The 23,286-nt window shown below is 46.0% G+C and overlaps 2 protein-coding genes across 8 annotated transcripts in view; one reads left to right on the top strand and one right to left on the bottom strand.

Moving 5' to 3' along the window:
* Positions 1-3,927: 3,927 nt before the first annotated feature.
* Positions 3,928-10,231, bottom strand: RPS24 (ribosomal protein S24). Of its 6 annotated transcripts, XM_045437799.1 has the most exons (8): positions 10,159-10,231; positions 8,622-8,687; positions 8,323-8,532; positions 7,302-7,412; positions 7,174-7,176; positions 6,632-6,649; positions 4,398-4,419; positions 3,928-4,010 (listed from the first exon to the last, which is right to left on the bottom strand). In XM_045437799.1, exons 1-6 carry the CDS (start codon positions 10,159-10,161, stop codon positions 6,644-6,646), a joined length of 399 nt encoding a protein of 132 aa, XP_045293755.1. In that variant the 5' UTR covers positions 10,162-10,231; the 3' UTR covers positions 3,928-4,010; positions 4,398-4,419; positions 6,632-6,643. The 6 variants fall into 6 exon arrangements, with proteins under 6 accessions (XP_045293755.1, XP_045293758.1, XP_045293757.1 ...); XM_045437802.1 differs by lacking the exon at positions 6,632-6,649; XM_045437801.1 differs by lacking the exon at positions 7,174-7,176.
* Positions 10,232-12,064: 1,833 nt separating this feature from the next.
* The window catches only part of POLR3A (RNA polymerase III subunit A), a 52,570-nt gene continuing 41,348 nt past the window's right edge, over positions 12,065-23,286 (top strand). For both annotated transcript variants that reach the window (XM_045437796.1, XM_045437795.1), the window contains exons 1-5: positions 12,065-12,254; positions 14,744-14,879; positions 15,110-15,247; positions 16,165-16,336; positions 16,584-16,738. In XM_045437796.1, the coding sequence (XP_045293752.1) occupies positions 12,211-12,254; positions 14,744-14,879; positions 15,110-15,247; positions 16,165-16,336; positions 16,584-16,738 (645 nt within the window). In that variant the 5' untranslated portion in view covers positions 12,065-12,210. The remainder of the gene's footprint in view (positions 12,255-14,743; positions 14,880-15,109; positions 15,248-16,164; positions 16,337-16,583; positions 16,739-23,286) is intronic.

The following is a 23,286-nucleotide window of genomic DNA, read 5'->3' as shown; positions in this document are numbered from 1 at the left end:
ATGCTGCTCCCACCTTACCCACCTGTACCCCAAAAGAGTGGGCTCACTTCACCCACACCTGCTGCTTGTTCCCACCCTGCAAAAGTTCTTTTTGAGCTTCCATGGCACTAGATCAAAAAACCCTGGTCCTGTGCATCCAGATTAGATTGTCCCAGTTGGTGGTATTCCCTCAGAAGCCTTCTAAGACCCAGTCACCCTGCACGGTTTCTCTCACCTCTGGATACCTATCATGTAATTTAACACAATTAAGCACCGTCTGCTGCTTCACGGTGAGAAACCAGGCCAGGAGACTGTGGGGAGTTGCTTAACCCCCTGAGCCTAGAGGGAATCACTTCCCCAAGTCCCCGCCAGAGACCAGGGCACACAGCAGCTCAGTAAACAGGGGATTCAGTTGGCCATCACTACTTCAATAATCTCACGGCAACGGGCAATTTGTTGAGCACAGTGGGCATACAAATCAGTTATCTTGGAACGCCTGGGTGGCTCAGTCGGTTGAGCATCCAACCCCTGGTTTCGGCTTGAGTCATGATCTCACGGTTTGTGGGTTTGAGCCCATCAGGTTCTGCACTGACACTGGAGCCTGCTTGGGATTCCCTCTCCTGCCTCTCCCCCACTCACGTTCTCCCTCTCAAAATAAACCTTAAAAAAACTCACGTCTTGTTCGCATATCTTGCAGACAATAGCTACTCAACATGTGATCAGAGGCACAGCAATGAAGACTCTGTATTCGGACAGCTGTGTTCCACCCCCAGCCCCACTACTTGCACAAATTGCTTAACTGCTGTCAACTCTCCAACATGGGTCCAATGACACTTGCCTCTTATGGTTACCATGCAGATTAAAGGTGTTTATCTGGAATCTAGAACAGCGCTTGCCCTGGCTCCAAGAGTATGACCTATTAAGATGCTGTAAGGAGAACCCAAAATAACCAACCAGGGAACCAAGCCCACAGCACTGTTAAAAGCTGCTTGATTCCTTGGGCACATGCAACTACAAATGAGGCAAGCTGTTACGAAGCACCCCAGTATTCACTGGAGACTATAAAACCACCCCCATCAGAATCACCTCTATCTTCTTCAAAGATGCCCGGTACCTCTCACCAAGCCAAAGCCTCCCTCTAGGGCCAAATTGAGGAAAGGGAGGTATTCTCCCTCACTGTTGACTCCCCTTAGTTAACTTTGCTTTTTACAAGGGTTCCTTCAGAGCCTGCTGACAGCACAGCATGGTCTGGTTACTGTCAGGGTCGACAACGCTGGATCTGAGAATCCTGAGCCTCAAAATAGCCTTTAAGTCAGGTCAGCAGAGCAGGTACCCATGGGTACCTCAATTTGTAGAGAAGTTAACCCTATCATTTGATCAAATGACTTGCCCAGACATCTACATGGACTACATGGAAAAATCACACAGAAGGGACATGAGATCAGAGCGCAGGCAGTGAGGGTGTGAGCTAGGCACAGGAGCAGAGGCTGCAGTGGAGGCGATGGTGGACTAGACAACACTTATCCTGAGGCAGGTGGCCAGGCATCTAACCTTGCCAACTGTCAGTATGGAGGAAGGTGAGCCTGCTCTTGGGTCCCAATATTTCAAGAGGCTGGAAATCTGGATTGTTACGTATCATTTGTTCAGTTTCAAAATGTGCCCTGTGCAACAAAGCTCACAGACAAGACTACCAGTTGGTGACTTCGGCAGCCGCCCAGCCCAGCAGGTCCCTTGAACAGTGAGCTCAGCCAGAGTTCATCACAACTCCAAGAGGCTACTGGATGAAGGCCAACTCCGCCCTCCCTGAGCACACCCCAACAGAAGCTTCCATGCCTTGTGACTGCTACCAACCTTCACTTCCACTCAGGCTCCCTGCAGCTTTGCCTGCTAGCTCACATCAGTCCCTGGGACTCTGCTCTGAAAGCCACCACCAACCCTTCAGTTTGTTTCCACCAGTCCTGCTTAACCTTCCATCCACCGACCGCTAGTTCACACACCCGCCTCCCCCAGCTCCAATTTACCTGGTGCCCTGCATCCCCTCTGCCAGCTGTCCCTTCCCTTCAGCACCTCGCTCCTGCCTGCTCCTCCCCAGTGCTCTGCTCCCTCAGTCTCAATGCCACAGAAACCCCTTCTCTTTCTACAATGTTGGCCACCAGGCACCAGTGACCTCTGCACTGCTAATTTGAAATCCCCCACTCCAGGGGCGCCTGGGTGGCTCAGTCGGTTAAGCAGCTGACTCTTGATTTTGGCTCAGGTCATGATCCCAGGACTGTGGGACCAAGCCCCACATCCATGCTGAGCATGGAGCCTGCTTAAGATCCTCTCTCTGCCCTTCTCCCCTGCTCACTCTCTAAAAGAAAGAAAAATTAAAACAAAATAAAATACCCCCCCTCCACTCCTATTCATCACCAGTCAGCCATTTTGGTGAAAACGGACACTTGCAGGCCAGAATCTCCCACTCCTCCACACTCTCCTACTACATCCTGGCCCTAGCAAGGACACCCACAGGGCCATGGGTTCCACAAACCCAAGAGTGCAGCCTGAGCATACAGGTGCAGCCAGGCGGAGCAACTGCACCCACCCTACCAGCCGCAGGCCTTGGCCAGCAGGTCCAGCCCCCACATCCCTATCCTCAGGTCTCCAACTTCTTCATTCAAAGTCTCTCACCATGCTCTCCAAAACATACAACCATTCCTACCAGCAACCTTGTGCTTTCTGCTATCACGATTCTTGCCTTTTCCTGAATCCCCATCTACCAACTAACCAGGTCTTTCATTCCATTACCACTTCCTGAGGTTTCTCTGCTGCTTTTTCATCCACACAGTTCTTATAGTACTTATAAGCTTGACTCCCATATGGACCCACGTTAATATGCAAACCAATCCTACACCAACTTCAGGGCAAAATAGCATCCAAAACCCTTAAGCTATTAATGCCTCTTCACCCTCAACTCAACTTCTGCACTTTCCACCCTCTCTATCCTCTCATCAAAAGGCACCACCCCCCACCTTTAGGGCGCCAGGGTGGTTTAGTCGGTTAAGCATGTGACTCGATTTCAGCTCAAGTCATCTCACACGTGGGTTTGGCCCCGCACTGGGCTTGCACTAACTGTGTGGAGCTTGCTTGGGATTCTCTCTCTCCCCCTCTCTGCTCTTCCCTCACCCATGCTCTTGAGCTCACTCTCAAAGTAAATAAACTTAAAATTTAAAAAAAAAAAAAAGGTACCCCAACCCTCACAGTAATCTTAAAACAACCACTCCTCAAATCTCTCAAATGTACACAACTGACCAATCATCCAGAGCTCGAGTACTCAACCCTGATGCCTGAAAAAGACAAACTCAGAATCAACATCCAGCAAAGAAAAAGTAACACCACATAACCCTCCATATTTCACCAAAAACACATACTATCAGATTTACCAAGCTATTACACACTACACCCAAATATTCGTTACACTAGAGCCTCTGATTCCCCACTCATAATACATCATTCACTTATCCCGTAAGCACAAACTTACAGTGGACTAACAATGATTTTGGTGGATCCTACTGACTTCATGATAGATGATGAAAACATTTAGCAATCTAGTAATTTATAATCTAGTAATTTCCTGTCGAGGCCAGCAAATTTTTCAGTTAATTAAGAATAAAGCAGGTTCTAGGAAGACCAAAAAGGAATTCAGATCTCAAGTGTCTTTTTCAGAGACTGACCAACTAGACTGATGGCAAGTATTCACATGAGGCAAAACAGACTGGCCCTACCTATATGCTCCTGCTTTGCTGAGACTGTACACCCAACACCTTTGTGCCACGGAAAGGAACAACAGTCATGCCAAGTTTTCACTGAAAGCTTATGTGAACATGTGAATCCGGGCAGCAGTCTAAATCTGCTCTAACAGCAAATTATCATGACACTTCCAGTAAACGTCAAATGTTTCAAACAACCAGACACATAAAAGTTCTTAGTTTATTAATCCTCTCATGAAAAATCTGCACAAACGCCAGATAGTCCCTGAAGCATCTTTACTCCTTCTGTGGAACAAAGAAAAAGAAAAATTTAGTTAGTTAACCACCTTTAAAAATCTGAAAATTAAAGTTCAAACCCTTCAACAAACTCCAAACTTAATGACGCTCATGCAGAAAAAGTATTCGTAACCTAGAATATTAACTTTGTGATAACACAAGGGAAGCATCAAGAAATAAAACTTGCAAGCATTCAAGTCAGAAATGAAATAAAAAAGCAGTTAAACACTACTAGGTTTTAAAAACAAAACCATGTAATTATCAGTATTTAAAAGTCTACAGTTCTTGAGAGAATTTGTAAGTGGACTTCTAAAACCATTTCACATGCTCTATAGTTTTAAATTACCGTTATCAGTAAACAAGTCTAATGATATACATGAAAAGCTTAAATTATACCTGTTGTCCAATCTCCAGCTCACTGAATCAGTGGCAGGGAAGGGAGAAAGGAGGGAAGAAGGAAAAGAAACATTTCATTAATAGTCCCTTTTCAAACTCCGAAATAATCTGCATTTACATGCATGCAATCAGACACCTTAAAAATGACTGTTTTCTTTGTAATTGTATACCAAACACTCTTCAGACACTCACTGATTTTATTCCCCCCCATTCTGAGAATACCTCACATGATTACTACTGTTCTTATGTAAACAAAGTGGCACGAGGACTTCACAATGAAGAGATCATGCCAACGGCAGTGCCAACCCAAGCTGCCACCGCCTACATATACATGGAAGTACACATGCCTGACCCTTATCCTTCCTGCTCAGCAACATCATGCTGGGCACACAAGCACCATCAACAGACCTGGGAAGCATCCCACACAAGAATCTAAATTAATTTAGCCTCAGAGAGAACTCTAAATGATCAAGCAAGCCTAAAACCTGTCTCAGTTCAATACTTTAAACGTCACTGTTCACAGCCACCGAAAGCAGTACGAGTTAGTTTTTAAAAAGGCAAAACTCAGTCGATGAAAAGGCTTCAAGTGCTCTTCAAAAGTGAGACTATTTATTCCTTCATTTAAAACAACTCTATCGAGATCTCCCAGTCTGTGAGTTCAAGCCTCTCGTTGGGCTCTGTGCTGAAGGCTCGGAGCCTGCTGCTCACCCTCTGTCCCTCTCTCTCAAAAATAAATGAAACGTTAAAAAAAAAGAAAAAAAAAAAAAAAACTATCGTACCCAAAAGCTAAGAGCAAATACCAATTTCAACATCCAAACAAAAACAAAAGTTAACATCAGTATGCCTGGCCATTTTGAGTCAAATACACGTGCATATTTACGCATTCATCTCCCAGCCAGGTTTTCAGAGCTATGCTAGTGAAAGGCACCAGTGCAACCTGAAGTAAGGACAGTGATGCTCAGGTCCACAGAGGTAGCCCCTCCACACACGTCACCGTCAAGCACTAACACACAGGTCTCAAAGGCTGAATGAAGACAAGAACGGGTTAAATGTCCTTTGGTCTAGATCAGTCCACTGACTGAATCTTTCTGCAACCTCCGGGACTTCCGTTGACAGGTATAAGCCTCACAAACAGGGAGCAGTTCTAAGCAGCAAGTAGTTCCTCTGGCAGTTCATCCATTACTAGAACTCCACGGCTGGGAAAACAATGTGATTAGAGAGGTGGGCAGGCATAACACATTCACTGCCTGGCAGGGAGTCATTGCTAGAGGAAGCACAAACGGACAGTGACTACAGTGTTTCAAAACCCTACTACCCTCCAACCCAGTCTTAGCCCACTTCACGTGCTATGGATTGGGGCTGCTCAAATGCACAAAAATGGTTAACATGGGGTAGTGAACTACTGTGACCAGATAGTTATAGAAAAAGCATATTTGTCGAAAACCTTGGTGTGAATATACAATTACCTTGGAATTTTTTCAATTAAAAGAAAAATGGACAGCAGATGGAAAATCGGAGGTCAATAAAAAGCAATGTACAGGCTCCTGGGTGGCTCACTCCGGTTAAGCCTCCAACTCTTGATTTCAGCTTAGGTCATCATCGCACCATCATGACATACAGCCCCGCATTGACAGTATGGAGCCTGTCTGGGATTCCCTCTGCCTCTCTCTCCACCCTTCCCTCCCCTTGCGCTCTCTCAAAATAAATAAACTTTAAAAACTTTAAAAAAAAAAAAAAGAAAAGAAAAGAAAAAGCAATAGAATGGTACAAGGCCATTCTATTGAGCAAATGCTTCCTGGACAGATGCTTTGCCAGATTTCCTAGACTAGAGCTGCCAATGAAATCAACCAGTCCCAGGGTCCCTAAGGGAAAGACTGTTGACAAAAAAAATGAGAGAACCCTTCCCAAGCCCTGTATCAATCAAAGCCATTTCCTGGGTATGTAACTGGGGCACAGCATTTCCCAGTACAAATTAAAAGGTGCCTACTTGGTAGAGTACCCACCTTCCTCCACCAGGTCACTTCGCAACATAACATGCATTTTTGAGTTTCCAAAATAAACGAGATTAAAAGTTTTTCTCCTTTGCTCATAATCTACCATTTTAAAACATAGCATTTCAATTATAAAACACCATACTACAAAAAACTCTTGTTGTCCAAAAGCCAACATGCAAAGCATCAAAGCAAACTCCGTGAAGGTGATGCATCCCCACACCGTGCTCACAATCTCAGTACCTGCTAGACACTTCATTTCTGATGAACAAGAAATCCAAGAAAGTAGAGGGAAAAGGCAAAAAAAAAAAAAAAAAAAAAAGTTCACAGAACACTTGATTATTTGTTAATTTAACAACCCAGCACCTTAATTCCATTCAACTATTATTTACAGTTAGCTAGCAAAGCTGGTAAAAAGCTGCTTATCATTAAAATCACTTCAGTCTTGGCTAACTGGAGAGGAAAGCAATTGAGATCTCTCAGCTGCCTCTCCAGCATGCCAGGAGAACATGGGCCACATTGATTCAACAGCTTCTTAAACCAGTTATCCGTTTTAAGCAAATAAATTTAATCTCCGGGAACCAGACATACTTCCCAATTAACAGTCTAAACCAATTAGCAGTAAAATGGGAAACTTTTCCTGATAGGGCTTGCAAGATGCCCACCAAGATGACTGAACCGATGTGGCCCGTGTTGTGCTAATCTGTGAGCTGACAAAGGGTGGGCAAAGCTACTCTAGTGAGGTGTTAAGATACTACATCGTGTAGCGTCTCAAAACACGTTACCTTCTGTAATCCAGAAGAAGTGGGAAAAGAAAAAACATTAAAAAAGGTTATTAAGAAAACAAATCCCTCCTTTCTAGAAACTAAAGACCTGCAACTGACATTTCTGTATTCTCCTTGATGAACAATACCTTTTTGCCAGCACCAACATTAGCTTTTGCAGTTCCCCTGACTTTCTTCATTCGGTTCTTGCGTTCCTTCCGCTGTTTTCTCGACGTCTTTTTCTTCTCATACAGGCCATGCTGAAGGAGAAAGGAGTACCTCATAAGTGACTGGCAACATCAACTCAGCATTAACTAATCTGGTAAGGACCATGACCAAGCCAGACAGCTCAAGAAATGCAGCTTCCCAAAATCAATACTTCCTCAAGTACATTTAAAAATACTTGTTTGTGCTAGTACCTGGTCATCAAATTAAGGGACATGGACATGTACAAATCAATGGCACAGGAACCAGATGTGCTCTCAACGCCCCACGTCACTCTGCCATTCCTGCTGCCTGAAGACTGCTTCCAACCAACCTTCACATGGACCTCAGCTTCAACGTCACCTGCTCAGCAAGGCCTCCCAGACCACCCAATCAAAGAGTGCAGCATCTATCTACCACATCATGTTTTCCCTCACCTGTGTTCTACTTATCTGATGGCAGAGAAGGAGAAAGAAACGGAAGTACTTGAAAGTAACCGTCTGCGTACTAGTTTTCGACCTAGAATCTAAGGGAGCTTCTCCGGCTCACTGCTGTAGTTCACTGTAGTGCTTGGCACCCACAAAATGATCAAAAACCTTTCATGGTTCCTGGCTACCTGTGAGAACCAAATCCAAACTCAGGCTTTAATATCAAGGATCTCAATTTGGTGCCAACCTTTCAAACTCATCCCCCTATTTCCAGCTCCTATCCTCACAATTATTACTTGCCCTTCTAAACACAGCTCCAATGCCATCTCTTCAAAAGCTGTAGACTCCATTACTGACACCCTGCACTCTTTCTTATCTGTACATCTGTCGAAGAACCTTCTCTCTTAACCCCATTAGTGTTTAGATCTGTAGCTTGTCCTTCCCCAGACTGCTTGCTCTTGCTCATTCCACTGCACCCACAGCACAATGCTGTTGAAATTCAGTCTTCAGTAACTGTTGAACAAATGAGAACACCTACTCGTGCAAGTCTATGTTTGGGTTCATTTTTCTTTGCATAATCCAAGGAATCATAAATCATGCCAAAGCCAGTTGTCTTGCCACCTCCAAAATGGGTTCTGAATCCAAATACAAAGATGACATCTGGTGTGGTCTTGTACATTTTGGCTAGTTTTTCCCGAATTTCTGTCTTAGGTACTGTTGCCTTTCCGGGGTGAAGAACATCGATGACCTTAAAAGAAATAACAAATTTTAGCATTTATCATTACAAAATGCATTTTTTGAAGCAAAACAACCAAATTGTGATGTGTCCTTCCTTACCATCTGTTTCCGCTGAAGTAGTCGGTTGGTCATGAACTTCCTGGTCCGGATAGTTACTGTGTCATTCTGAAAATATTACACACTAGTTAATGATACCACTCAACCTTTTCTTGATCCCGCTGTAATTTTCCAAGCTCTGGAACTGCCAAGGAGTAGCCACCAGCCATATGTGAATAATTTCTAAATATCAAATGACATTTAAGATGCAATTCTGAATCCCGCAGCTGCAGGAGCCACATTTCAAATATTCAAGAACCACAGGAACTAGTGGTGGGAGTGCTTCCATGAAAAGAAAAACAAATCCCAAGTGCCTACCTTCTAGGACACCTCTAACACACGTAAACTCAGTACCAAGAAAACCCACTCAACAGCTTTCTGGAAACTTCTCTTTGCTACGGGAATCACTCTGGAGCAGTTTCTCTAACTCAACACCTCATTTTGGTCCTTATTCTGTGAGGTTTGTCCTATTTTAAGCTGTTTAGGAGCACCCATGGCCTCTAACCACTAGAGGCCAGTAGCACCCCCAACTCCCCAGTTGCGATAAGAAAAAATGTCTCCAGATTTTGCAGACTGTACCCTTAAGTGTAAACAAACCCCAAAATCACCCTCACCAAAAAACCCATTCTCTGAACTAAAACTACTTCCACTTTAACAAAGGTTACAGTCTCAACTACGTTCCTAACATCCTGCACAAATCTGACACAAACACTGCACTCTGCATGTCAACTACCCGTCTTGAATGGCCCACAAGAAATCCTACCCCCTTCTAAATGGCCCAACAGCTCTTACACAAGTGACCACCAAGGAAACGTGGGCATTCAGCATGTTTCCACAAAGAAAAAATTTTACAAAAAGAGGAGAGAAGGGAGAGGCAACAATTGGTTGCTACGTTTCAATTTGAGTTTGAAAAGCCACACCAAAGTAAGTTCACTTCAATAGTACCCAACTCTTCAGAAGATCGGGGGGAAGGGGGGGGTTGCAGAGGAGGTCGACTTAGAAATGGGTGCTGAACCTTTAAGATAGAGCTGACTAGTCATGACTTAATCCACACTCTTTGCAGGCTTCCATGTCCAGGGCCTCGGTTTCCCCAGTGTGCAAGAAGTTCCATCAGGCTGACAATATTTTAGCTTACACGTGGAATCGGTTTCACTGGCCACAACTCGCCCGGACGCCGCCAGTACCCGCTTCACCTCTAGAGCAGCCATCACTTGCAAACCGCTATCGCAAACTGAGACCCCCGGTGAAATGAGTCTCACCCCACCCAGCCCAATCCACTAGGCTCCACGAAGGCGACAAACGCAGGAGACGCTCGCGCAGTCCCCAGGCCCTGGACCCTGAAACCCGGCGTGTCCGGGTCCGGCAGCGCAGCCCGGACTCCCCGCCGACGGCTCCGGGTCTCTAGGCAACCAGCCTCCGTCAGACACAGCCAAAGAAGAGCGACGGGGCTTCAGGTGGCCATAGCGCAAAAGGCAGGACCCAGAGACGAAGGATGGCTCAGGTACGCGACGGATGACTGCACGGGTCTAAGGAAACTCACCATGATGGCGGTCGAGCTTTAGGCAGCCAGGGAGGAAAAGAGAACCACTAACCGCGGGCCAATCATATCAATGCGCTCGGAAGGACCCCAGGAGGCGCCGGCGTGTGGGCGTGGCCCGAACCGTGAGGGCGGCCGCGCCAATGCCGGATTGAAAAAGGCTTAAGGTGAGCCGAGGATCTTCGGCCACACCCCCGGGATTTTGGACTGGCCAATCCAGAGGCGGAACAATTTGGGCCGACGGATTTACGCCAGCGTGGGTTCCCTTTCAGCTCAATTTACTGTCTTGAACTGCGCTTCCTTAAAGTTCCGATAAGCCGAATTATAGTTTAAATTGTCTCATTGCGAGTTAGAGGTTCGTAAAGAAGCAAGACATCTTAGGAGATACTGTCAACCAGCCTCCTCATTTTATAGCGAGGAAAACTGCAGAAATCCTGACTCAAAACCTTTGTTATGTCAAATATATAAAACTATTTTCGTTGATTGCTACGTATTGTTTTCCTGAGATTTTCCTGGTGATTTTGTAAATTAAAAACAAAAAACTCATTAATTAATTTGCTTTTTCTGAAAATCTTAGTCCTTATCAACAACAAAAAGCTGTTTGATCCATAAATTCGTTTAGTTGTTTAAAGTAAAATGGTCATGCAAAAATAAAGAATATATGTACATGTTCAAAGAGACATTAGGAAAGAACTTTCCGAAGGTTAGAATTAACGAGAAAACCACAGTGCAGGCTTTGAGGACAACTTTCCTACATTTTTTAGAATAATAATAGTTAATATTCACCGAGTGATTGTTGTGTGCCTGTTACATTCTAATTACTTTCACCTTCATTTTGCCATTTGACCAACTAAGAAGTAGGGTACCTATTGCTGATCCCTTTTATAAAATGGGGAAACTAAGACACAATGAGGCTAAATAGCGTTCCCAAAGTTACACAACTTTTAGGTGGTAGTACCCACGGAGGCACTGTGGTTCCAGAACGTTTGCTCTTAACCTCTCTATGACAAAATCACTCATCAAATCTTGTTAGTATGGTCTTGTTAGTATAGTATTGTCCACAATAAGTAAAGTAAAATCTGATTTGCTTTGCTTTTCGTCTGTTGCATTTGTGTTTTGCTAGTAAGAATCCATGGAGTCTAACGTACCTTCTTACAATTCAAAGGTGTTAAACCACTTCATTGGATTCGGTTTAGAGTTCCCCACAAATAGTAAAGACATTTTTGGCTCTGTAGCACTGAATCCTATGGTAGTATGGTTTCCTTGGTAGTCTCATGTGCTTAGATATCACACTAGGATCACCTCCCACAGGTTGTCACAGACTGGGTAAGCAATTTATCTCCTGTATACATTAATGATTTTCACTTCGCAGTGTCCCCTCATCTTGTATCCCTAGCTCATCATGGCTAACTTTCACAGATTTACAGCTTCTGTTTTTGTAATCAATAACATGTTTAATTCATTTTTTTTTCAAAGTAACTTTGTAAACTGAAGGTGCACGCATGGCCGTGTTTTCTGACCTGTTTATTTCTTTCCGTGGTCGTCCAGTTGGTACCTCTGTACCCTGGGCAAGTTCATTTCAAGCCTCCACCTTTACTTAAAAAATTAGAGGATCTTAATTAAGATGTTGTTGATGACGATGACAACGATTTTCCTCTTTATGCAGTTTTTGTCTCCCTGACTGCCTGAAAGTCCTGAGGCAAAGCGTTGCAGTATCTCTGCAGGTATCAGAAGACCTGGAGAAATGGACCGGAAATGGGCTTTTGGAAGATACAGCACAGGCCCTGGTGCAGTTTCAAAGAGGCGCCGCAAGATGGCAGTGCAGGGAGAAGGCGAAAAGCGGCGTGTCCGAAGCCTCTCTTGACTGACAGACGCGCCGGCGAGTAGCGGAAGAGGAAGCGACCACGTGGGGCGCTCTACGGTGGCCGAGAGGATGCCGCTGCTGTGTTAGTAACGAGGCAAGAAGCACGGCCGGGAGGTGCAGGGAGCTACGTTTCTCTAATCTAGCCCCCCCCCCCCCCCGGTCTCGAGGAGGGTGCCCCGGCAGCCGTCACCATGGTGAAGGAGCAGTTCCGAGAGACAGATGTGGCCAAGAAAATGTAAGGAGGGGCAAGAATGGCCAAAGGACGGAGAAATGAGGGGCAGAGGGGCGCGAGGTCAGGGGTCCTGGGTCTCAAAGAGTCGGAGATGAGGGTCAGTTGGAAGGGGAGGGCCAGGAATCAGCGGAAGGTGGTGGGCAAAGCTCAGAAGTAATGAAGGTAGGTCAAAGAAATCGGTCAGGCAGAGGGCATTCCAGCACTCGGGGGACTGCAGGCCGGGGGTGGCCCCTGGGCTTTGGGAGGAGTAGGTGGGATGGGACGTGAGCCTTGGGCCTAAGCACGAGTCCTCTCGAGGTCAAACGATGGCCCCTTTGTTTCAGCGAATCTTCTGCCACTGCAGCGTGGGGGAGCAATCTGGGCCGGGGAGTGTGTCTAATTCTGGTATTACCGCAAAGCACCTAACACGGAGGCAACATTTGCTGACCAAAAGGTTGGAGTCACCAGCTAGAAAGCTATACCACTGGGCTGTGGGTGGCAGTCTCAAAAATAAGGCTGCGCTTCTGGGTCTACTCCTTCAGAGCTTAGTTATCAGGCCACGACCTCTCCTTATATGGTGTGCTAGACCCAGCCATAGGCTTTAGGGATGGGGCGTGAATAAGACCTTACTGCCTAGTCTAGTTGAGGAAGGTAGACAAGTGAACCTTGGCAAGTACAAGCGTAGGTATAGGGGTTCGGAGAGTATGTTATGAGAAAGCAGAAAAACGCCGACCAGATAAGGAGCGCACTGGAGGGAGAAAAGGGTGATGAGAAGGACGTGGGAGATCTGAAGCTGTGTTCCAGAGTCATCTGGCAGGCAGTAAGAAACCTTTGAAGCGTGTTAAGCAGGGAAGTGTCTTGATAAGAGTGCTTCTTCTGGAAGATCTCTTGATTCTTGGGGAACAGAGTAAGAGAGAGACCTTGGAGGCCACTGCAGGGGGTCCAGGCAGGGGCAATGATGGTCTGCATGAGGGTGGTATTTTAGAGGAGTTTAGGATATAAAATTGACAGGATTGTTAGGGATGAGGGAAGGGAGAAATGAGATTGAAACACAGAATTTCTTGCTTGGGCAGCTGTGTGGATGGTTGCCATTCAAGGGGAACAAGTATCTTACTTGGAAGAATCCATATTTCCCTGGCCCCTCATGCCCACCCCAAACCCCATCCATATTCAGATGTAATCTGTTCTCACAAAGCAGGCTGGCAGACTCTGTTAAGATGCAAATTAGGTATCTGAGACTTCCATTTAAAACCTTCTAACAGCTTTCTTTTGCACTAACATTTAAATTCTCTACCAGAGTTCCCAAGCCCAACCTGACCTGAGCCCTGTACACCTCACTGATTTCGTCCTGTACCATTAGTTTTCTGTGCTCCATCATACTGGCTTGGTTCATTTGGTTCTCGAATGCCACGCTTGTGCTGGCTCTGGGACCTTTGCCCTAGTTGTTCTCTACTAAAAATGCCGGACCTCTGTCTTGTTTTATGGCTGTCTCCCTCTTACTCAGAATTCAGCTTAAATGTCAACTTTACAGAGGCTTTCTGACCCCATAACATAGTTTTCTTAGACTTTGTCTACCACTTCATATCATTTTCAATCTCTGCATCTATTCACTTTTGTGTCTGTATTTGCTTGTCTCTCTTGCCCACCCTGAACCGAGAGTCCCATGTTGGCAGGGTCCTTGTCTGTGTCCTCTAATATGGATCTTCAGCTTGGCACATAGTAAATCCCCGGTTTGTTGGTCAGATGGTTGAAGGAAAAGATTTGGGAAAGAAAGTTCTGGGTTCTGTTTTAGATGTGTCGAGTTTGAGGTGCCTGTATGGCTATGCAGAAGAGGTGTCTATTACCGTCTCCAGCCGAGTAGTAGTAGCTGGTCTATAGGAGATTAGACAGACATTAACAGGTACTCCAGTGACACAGTCACTCAAGAGGGATGTGTAGAATAAAAAGGAGTTGTGTTGCATCCCTAGGTGAGGAGAGATCATACTTAAGGGATGGTAGTAGAAAAAACAACTACAAAAGAGACTTAAGAAGGAACAGGTGGCATGGGGCCAAGGCATTCAAAGAGTATGTGGTGTCACCAAGGCCGTGAGAAGAAAATATTTCAAGATAAGGGGGAGAGAGAGTTAACATCCAGCACTGCAGAGCAGTAAAATAAGAACATTCTCCTAGAATTTAGCAGCAAGCAATCATTCACTTGATAGTAAGAATGGAAATTATTTCAGTTAGGACAAAGGGATGCTTACCAAGGAAAAATGGGAGAGATTTGAATATATTTAATAATAGCACAGCGAGCCTACAGACAGTTGGAAGGATAAGGTTGGTTGTGGTGGCTCACTGTGTAATAGCCGCTTTTGGTAAGCGGTTTTGATGTAATTTCTCCCCTCTCTCGTTATTAATTAAGTAAGCTCTACGCACTACATTGGATTTCCACTTGCGATCCCAAGATCAAGAGTCTCGGTGCCCTACCGACTGAGCCAGGCAGGCACCCCAGCTCCCGTCTCTTTTTATTCCAGAAGCCACATCTGTTTTGGAATGAAGTCACCTGAGGAGATGCGCCAGCAGGCGCACATCCAGGTTGTGAGTAAGAACCTGTATAGCCAGGACAACAACCACGCCCCCTTGCTGTATGGTGTGCTTGACCATAGGATGGTAAGGTCCCAACCCTTCCCGATTCTGTGCGTTTTGACTTGCCAGATTGGAAGAAGCTAGAGCTTCTCTCCATCTCCCTTGTTCCCCCTGCACATCTCAGGGTCTCCAGACCTCGGTCTGGAGGATTTGAATACACTGCACTTTCCCAAGCGATTTTGACTCAGAGTCACCTGGTCCCTCTTTCCTGTGCAGTGGTCTCCATTAGCGATTGCGTGTGCTTTTTTCCAAAGGGTACAAGTGAGAAGGACCGTCCTTGCGAGACCTGTGGGAAGAACCTGGCTGACTGTCTGGGACACTACGGGTACATTGACTTGGAGTTGCCATGCTTCCACGTGGGCTACTTCAGAGCAGTTATAGGCATCTTACAGGTAGGCGCAGAGGTGTCCGTTTTCAAGGTGTAAACTTAGGAACTACTGCTCAGGGACACTGGGAGTGAGCTTAGGAGCCATGAGTGGTCAGGGGGACATCTGGGGAGGATTTTTACATTACATAACGTAATACTGCATCTTACAAGAAGACACATAAGGATTCTTTACTCTTGATTTTTCTTGAGTAGGAGGTAAGTACGTGTTGTAAAAAGTAATCATGGGCGCCTGGGTGGCTCAGTCAGTTAAGGGTCCAATTCTTGATCTCTGCTCAAGTCATGGTCTGACGGTTCGTGGATTCAAACCCCACATCGGGCTCCATGCTAATGGCACAGAGCCCGCTTGGAAATCTCGCTCCACCTCCCTCTCTCTCCCCCTCCCCTGCTTGCTTTCTCTGTCTCTCTCTCAAACTAAACTTTTTAAAAAAAAAAATTTTTTTTAGCGTTTTACTTATTTTTGAGAGAGTATGAGTATGAGAGACACACAGTATGAGTGGGGGAGGGGCAGAGAGAAGGAGGAAGACACAGAACCCGAAGCAGGCTCTAGGCTCTGAACTGTCATCACAGAGCCCGACGTGGGGCTTCAGCCCACGAACCATGAGACCATGACTTGAGCTGAAGTCAGACTCTTAACCAACTGAGCCACCCAGGCGCCCCATAAGTAAACTTAAAAAATAATAGTAATCATGAATCAAGCAGTACAGAACAGCACACAATTTAAAAATCAGCAAAAATTCTACCAGGCAGCTCTGACTATAGGTAGCATTCTGGTGAACATCAGCCCCCTCTCTGTGCATATCTCCGGGCACATCGCTTAAAGTCTCCTGGGCAAGAGGTAGGGGTGACGTTTTGTTTTTTTTTTTTCCTTCAAGAAAAGACTGTTTCATCTCTCATCCTTTCATCGGTTTTAATTTTTAAAAGATGATCTGTAAAACCTGCTGCCACATCATGCTGTCCCAGGAGGAGAAGAAGCAGTTTCTGGATTATCTGAAGAGACCCGGCCTGACCTACCTCCAGAAACGTGGCCTGAAGAAGAAAATCTCTGATAAGTGCCGGAAGAAAAACATCTGCCATTACTGTGGTGCTTTTAATGGTGAGGAGAACACATAAAAGGTTTGGTGATAGTCCTTTCCACTCACTCTGGTCCATTTAGCTTATTAGTTTTATGGAGTGTTGGGAGGTCAGGTTTTTTTCCTGCAAACTAGACATTAGAGCCTAGCAACTGATGCACTGTTAGCCAAATGCATTTTCAGTGATTTCATTAGCCAGACTGCAGCCTCAGGCCAGCCTGAGCAAGTATCTCATTTTCCCAACCTTGGTAAATAAATTCTCTTTTACAGGTACTGTAAAGAAATGTGGATTACTGAAGATAATTCATGAGAAATACAAGACCAACAAAAAAGTGGTGGATCCTATTGTGTCAAATTTCCTTCAGTCTTTTGAAACAGCCATCGAGCATAACAAAGAAGTAGAACCACTGCTGGGAAGGGCGCAGGTGAGCCTGAAATCACATGCCTGCCTCCCCCCCGCATCACACGCACCCATTCTTACCCCTCCCTCTCTGATAGACACGTCTTCCGAAATGAGAAGCTCCGTTAAGGTAGATCTCTAGGAATACTTCCATGGAAAGTGTTTATCTTACAGTGTGTTCAGTGTTTAATGTAGGCTGATCATGTAACTAACATGCTTTTTTTTTTTTTTTTTTTTTGCATTTATTTATTTTTGAGAGACAGAGACCGCATGAGCAGGGATGGGGCAGAGAGAGAGGGAGACACAGAATCCGAAGCAGGCTCCAGGCGCCGAGCTGTTAGCACAGAGCCTGACACGGGGCTCAAACCCACAAATTGTGAGATCATGACCTGAGCTGAAGTCGGACGCTCAGCTAACACACTTTGAATTGTGCAGACAGCATGTCACAGTTGTATCATAAGAGATTGTGGCATCACAGCTATACAGAGCATAAACTGAGAGAGCCTGTGTCTCGCATGGGTGAGATCTAAGAAATTGTAGGTAACTCCCGTTACTTTTCTTGGTACAGGCTTAACTAGTAGAACTTTATGAAGTATCCTGTTCTGCCTCACTTTGATTTCGATCAGTACTGAATTCACACAGTACCATCCAGAACTGGTAGTATACAAAACTAACAAATCAGTTGAGTGGCTACTGAGTACCAAATTCTGTCAGTCATATGGGGAGTGTCAGGAACTGTAAGACAGTGGGTCTGTTGTCACTGACCCCACCGTTTAGATGTGTCACGAGCAAGTAGTCTGAAAAGATAACTGACATCCTGGGCCAGGGCGCTAACCATCACTTGAGTGGCAGAGACCGGAAGTACAGTACGGTGGGAAAGGAGGAGGAACGTGTTGCTTTGGGCTTGGTTGGGAAATACTGAGGAAAGGTGTGGTTTGTTCTGGTCTTCAAACAGGAGTAGGTTTTACAGAATCAAGGGTAGTGAGCTCAGCACATCCAGGCGGCAATGCCTCGGCTGATTCTGAGGCTGAGGCTCTGAAAGACCAGAGAGTGCTAATGAAAGCACTTGCCTTCAGGGACTGCTGAGAGGGACAGGACCTGTTCCTTGCTCTTCACATGGATTGTCTCTGATTTAATCCTCAGCAGCGCTTGAGACAGCCCTGCCCAAAGTGACAGGGAGGACTCAAGCCACGGCAGCTGGAGTGCTAGAGAAAAGACACAAGTGAGAGCTTGGTGTAGAGCGCGTCCTGCTCCGAGGAGCGTGGCCCCATCAGAGGCTTTGAGGTGGTGAATGGTTCATGGTGAATAAATGACAGAATTGTAGGACAGCCTGACTGCTCTTCACAAGACCCCATTACCAAAGAGAAAGGGCAGGTCACAGCTTAGGAGAAAACGGTCACAATTCATATATCTGGCAAAGGACTCTCGTATCCAGGAAACGGTCCTTAAAAATCAGTAAGAAAAATAACCTGATTTTTTTAAATTTATATTTATTTTGAGAGAGAGAGAAGGTAAAAGGCAGAGAAAGAGAGGAAAAGAGATATAATCCCAGGCAGGCTCTGCACTTCAATGCAGAGCCCGGTGTGGGGCTTGAACTCACAAACCGTGAGATCATGACCTGAGCTGAAATCAAAGGTCAGACGCTTAACTGACTGAGCCACCCAGGTGCCCCAAAATACAACCTGGTTTTAAGCAGTGGGAGCAAAACTTGAATTGGCACGACCCAAAGCGTCCATTCCAATGCCAATAAACAAAGGAACATTGCTCAATGTTACTAGTCATCAGGGAATCACTAATTATAACTATACCCACACGGAAAAATGGAAATGTAAAAAAAACTGAAAACTGCCTGCTTGCAAGGACGTGAAGTGACTAGCACTCACATTGATAGTGTGGAAGGTTACCGCTACTTTGAACGGCCATTTAACAATTTCTTACAAAGTTACGCCTACACTAACCATACAATTCAGCTGTTTGTTTTTTTTTTAATTTACATCCAAATTAGCGCATAGTGCAACAATGACTTCAGGAGTAGATTCCTTAATGCCCCTTCCCCATTCAGCCCATCCCCCCTCCTATATCCCCCCAGTAATCCTCTGTTCCCCATATATATGAGTCTCTTATGCTTTGTTCCCCTTCCTGTTTTTGTATTATTTGTGTTTCCCTTCCCTTATGTTTATCTGTTTTGTCTCTTAAAGTTCTCATATGAGTGAAGTCACGTGATATTATAGGTATTTCTCTGACTAATTTTGCTTAACTTAATACTCTCCAGTTCCATCCACGTGGTTGCAAATGGCAAGATTTCATTCTTTTCAACTGCCAAGTTATACTCCATTGTGTAATATATACCACATCTTCTTTATCCATTTATCCATCGATGGACATTTGGGCTCTTTCCATACTTTGGCTGTTGTGGATAGTGCTGCTATAAACATGGGGGTGCATGTGTCCCTTTGAAACAGCACACCTGTATCCCTTGGATAGATACCTAGTAGTGCAATTGCTGGGTCGTAGGGTAGTTCTATTTTTAGTTTTTTGAGGAACCTCCATACTGTTTTCCAGAGTGGCTGCACCAACTTGCATTCCCAACAATTGAGCAATTTTAATCCAGTACATACCTGAGAAAAATGAGCGCATATGTCTGCAGAAATATTTGTATGAGAATGTTCATTGCAAGTTTATTAATAAAAGCCAGAATTGGAAATAGCCCAAATGCCTGCCAGCGGGAGCATAGCAAATTGTCATAAAAAATTTTTTTTTAATGTTTATTTATTTTTGAGAGAGAGACAGAGCATGAGCCAAGAAGGGGCAGAGAGAGGGAGGGAGACACAGACTCTGAAGCGGGCTCCAGGCTTTGAGCTGTCAACACAGAGCCCGACGCGGGGCTCGAACCCACAAACCATGAGGTCATGACCTGAGCCAAAGATTGGCGCTTAACTGACTAAGCCACCCAGGTGCCCCTAGCAAATTGTCATAGATCCACACAATGGAATACTATGCTGTAATGAAAGAAGTGAACTCGTGACACGCAACCTGGCCAAAGGTCAGAATCCTGCAGAGAACGAGAAGCATATACAAGAGAGTACGTAGTGTATGATTCCACGTAGATCAAGTCCAGCAATAGGCCAGACTGATCTGTGGTGATTGACATCAGGAGAGTAGTTACCCCTGGGGTGAGAGCTTGGTACTGACTGAAAAGAGGTATCAGGGTCCTGGGGCGCTTAGGTGGCTCAGTTGGTTAAGCGTCCGATTTTGGCTTAGGTCATGGTTCATGAGTTTGAGCCCCCCATGGGGCTCTCTGCCATCAATGCAGAGCATGCTCAGGCTTCTCTCTCCCCCCTGCCACTCCCCTGCTCGTGCTCGCTCACACTGTCAAAAATAAAAATTTTTTTAAAAATACCAAGGTCCTTTTATGGAGAGATGGAAATACTCTGTATCTTGATCGGAACACTAGTGTGTGTCTGGTATATATGCGTAGAAGCATGTCAGTCTCTTTAGGATTTGTGGAATTTAGTATGTGTGAATTATGCCTTGACTGGGGAACAGAACGGGTACAAAGAAAACAGACTGTGAACCTGGTGGTGTTAAAGGAGCCAGAGGCCAGAGTCACTGCACGCAGTAAGAATGGTCGGGGCTGCAAGTGTGCGTGCAGACGTCTGGGAAAGGGGAGTGTTCTGGAAATGGGGCGAGAGGGTGTCAGCAATTGATTCAGGCAGAAATGCCTTCAAAGGCAGTAAGGGTGAAGCTGCTACAGAGGAAGTGCGGGCGGGCTGAGGAAGATGGTCTTGGCCCTCGTACAGCCCAAGAGAGAGAGGCACTGTCCAGGCTGGTGGCTGTGCAGAAAGCTTTCAGAAGCCTGGTGAGCAGCCTTGGTCATGGGCGTGAAGGGTGCCTGGGCTTTCCTGGGGGTGGCCTGACTTGCAGGGTGCCCCTGCACGCACTCTGCCGCTCCTGGATCAGCATCCTTGACAGCCCACCACTGCCCCCTGCCAGCTTTCTGTCCGGGACGGGTGACCACTGTCTCTGCTCCACACACTCTCCATAGTAGGGAGTAGCACAATTCTCCCATATGGCCTGGGAGGCATCTTGTTTGGGAAAGTCTCCTTCCTAAATGACTCGGCCCTGGAGGTAACCCCTCCCATTTCAGAGTCTAGAGCATCGAGCTTGGCTCCCTGGGCATTCCCCCACTGCCGCCACCCCCGTGTATCTCACCCCACTCTATCCAGATTGATGCTCCAGAGGTTGTTTAGGGTAGTGGTGAAGAGCTTTGGCCTTGGAGTCGGACCCAAGATTAGAGCTCAGTTCTGCTGCTTGTTTGTTCTGTGACCTTAGACACGTGACCCAACCTGGACTTGAGTTTTGTAACTCTAAACAGGGATTACGAGAGTATCTGCTTTAAGGCTATTGTGAGGATTAAGAGTTGAATTCCAGATCAAGTGCTTAACAGAGTGCCTGGCGCACAGCAAGTGCTTAGACCGTATTACCCAGTTGCAGTAGTTAGCGCTGCTACTGACAGTGTGAGAACAATGACAGGGGTGCCCAGCTGGCTCAATGAGAAGGACGTGTGACTCTTAATCTCAGGGTCATGAGTTCAAGCCCCACTTTGGGTATAGAAATTACTTCAAATAAATCAACTTCGAAAATAAAAGCAATTTTGTCTAGTGCATCTATATGATTCAATTTACAATAATGAAACTATTTTTAAAAAACTAATGACAGACATGGTGAGGATAGATGAGGTTTCCTCCCCCTCCACATGTAGGCTCAGACTCCATGTCCTTTTGGCTTTACTCAGCCTGCTCCCTTCCCCTCTTTACCAAACTCTCCCTTCCCTTGGCTTCTTCCCTGCAGCCCGGCACACCTCTGTTCTCCGGACCCTTTGACCTCACTCTTTCCTCAACCACATGTCCATTGTCTGTGCCTCCATAGCACCTGTGTTCCATCTTACATTTCTGCTGGTTTCTCTTTTAAGTGTGGCCTATAACAAGATCTGTTTTTCTGAGGCCCTGTTTGATGCCACTCACAGTGCTTGGACAGTGTGGGGGCCTCCAGACTCATCAGAGACCATCAGCTCATCCTGCGTGTTTTTTTTTTTTAAGTTTATTTATCTCAAAAGAATGTGTGCACGCTGGGGAAGGAGCACAGACAGAAGCGGGGAGAGAATCCCACGCAGGCTCCATGCTATCAGTGCAGAGCCCAACATGAGGTCGATCTTATGAACCCAACCATGAGGTCGTGACCTGAGCTGAAATCAAGAGCCAGACACTTAACAGACTGAGCCACCCAGGGCCCCTCATCCTGGTTCTTATACCAGCTGTGGAAGAAGGGAGGGGGCAAAACAGGAATTCACCATTTGCCTGATTCCGAATGGCCCTTCCTCAGAACCTCTTAGTAACCTGAAGTGAAGAAAGCATCAGTGACTTTTACCTTTTGTGGAGAGGGCCATTGTGCAGACAGGCGAACGTATTGCCCTGAAGTTCATTGATCTCAGGATGATCCACATCCTGACATGTTTACCTACCCATTTAATTTCCAGGAACATGGAACCCCGTATGCCTTTATGGGTAGCATAGCATTCTTGAGTTGATGGAGACCATAGAGCAGTGGTTCTGGACCTTTCCTGGCTCACAGACCTCTTTAGGAATTGAACAAAAACTCTGGACTCTATCTCCAGAAGACTAGTGTATATCCACTCCCCATTTTTTGTTTTGTTTTCAATTTGTTTTCATTTTTTAGAGCATGCAAGCTGGGAAGAGGGGGAAAAAGAGTCTTTTTTTTTTTTTTTTTTTTGGTGTGGGGTGGGGGGAGAGTACCCTCAAGAAGGAGAGAGAGGATCTTAAGTAGCCTCTGTACTTGGCATGGAGCCTGCCGTGGGCTCAATCCCGCAATCCCGGGATCGTGACCTGAGCTGAAATCAAGAGTCGAGTTGGACGCTCAACCAACTGAACCACCCCAGGTGCCCCATCCAGTCCCAGTTTTTTTTTGTTTTTGTTTTTGTTTTTTTTTCAACGTTTATTTATTTTTGGGACAGAGAGAGACAGAGCATGAACGGGGGAGGGGCAGAGAGAGAGGGAGACACAGAATCGGAAACAGGCTCCAGGTTCTGAGCCATCAGCCCAGAGCCGGACGCGGGGCTCGAACTCACGGACCGTGAGATCGTGACCTGGCTGAAGTCGGACGCTTAACCGACTGCGCCACCCAGGCGCCCCCAGTCCCAGTTTTAATGCAAATCCAGGGGTTGGTGGACCTGCAGATAAGAGTTTGTCCATAGATGGCATCAGTCTTGCCTCCCCACCAGGTATAAATGCCTTCCACAGCATCTCCGGCACGTGGTGCTCTCTTCACCACCACCCAAGGCAGCCCACACTCCACCAGGGAGCCCTAGCTGTTGGGATATTCTGCCTCAGACCAAACAGCCCTTCTGTCTCTCTAGTGGTCCCCAACTTCTGTTTCCTGTCACATAACGATAAGTCAGGCCCACTTCTGTGTGTCCCTTGGGAGATTGTTGTTACGTGACTTTGCCAGTCCTGCCCCCCTGCATCGTGGATGTCCGTGATGTCCTTGTCTGGCACG

The sequence above is a fragment of the Leopardus geoffroyi genome, chromosome D2, assembly GCF_018350155.1.
Source record: "Leopardus geoffroyi isolate Oge1 chromosome D2, O.geoffroyi_Oge1_pat1.0, whole genome shotgun sequence".
Lineage (NCBI taxonomy): Eukaryota > Metazoa > Chordata > Mammalia > Carnivora > Felidae > Leopardus > Leopardus geoffroyi.
This window is presented reverse-complemented; position numbering and strand designations above follow the sequence as displayed.

Excerpts from the sequence above, each read along its gene's own strand:
- RPS24 (XM_045437798.1), bottom strand. Across the intron at positions 8,533-8,621 it reads TACTTCAGCGGAAACAGATG|GTCATCGATGTTCTTCACCC; the intron begins GTAAGGAAGGAC and ends ATTTCTTTTAAG. Across the intron at positions 7,413-8,322 it reads CCAAACATAGACTTGCACGA|CATGGCCTGTATGAGAAGAA; the intron begins GTAGGTGTTCTC and ends TTTCTCCTTCAG.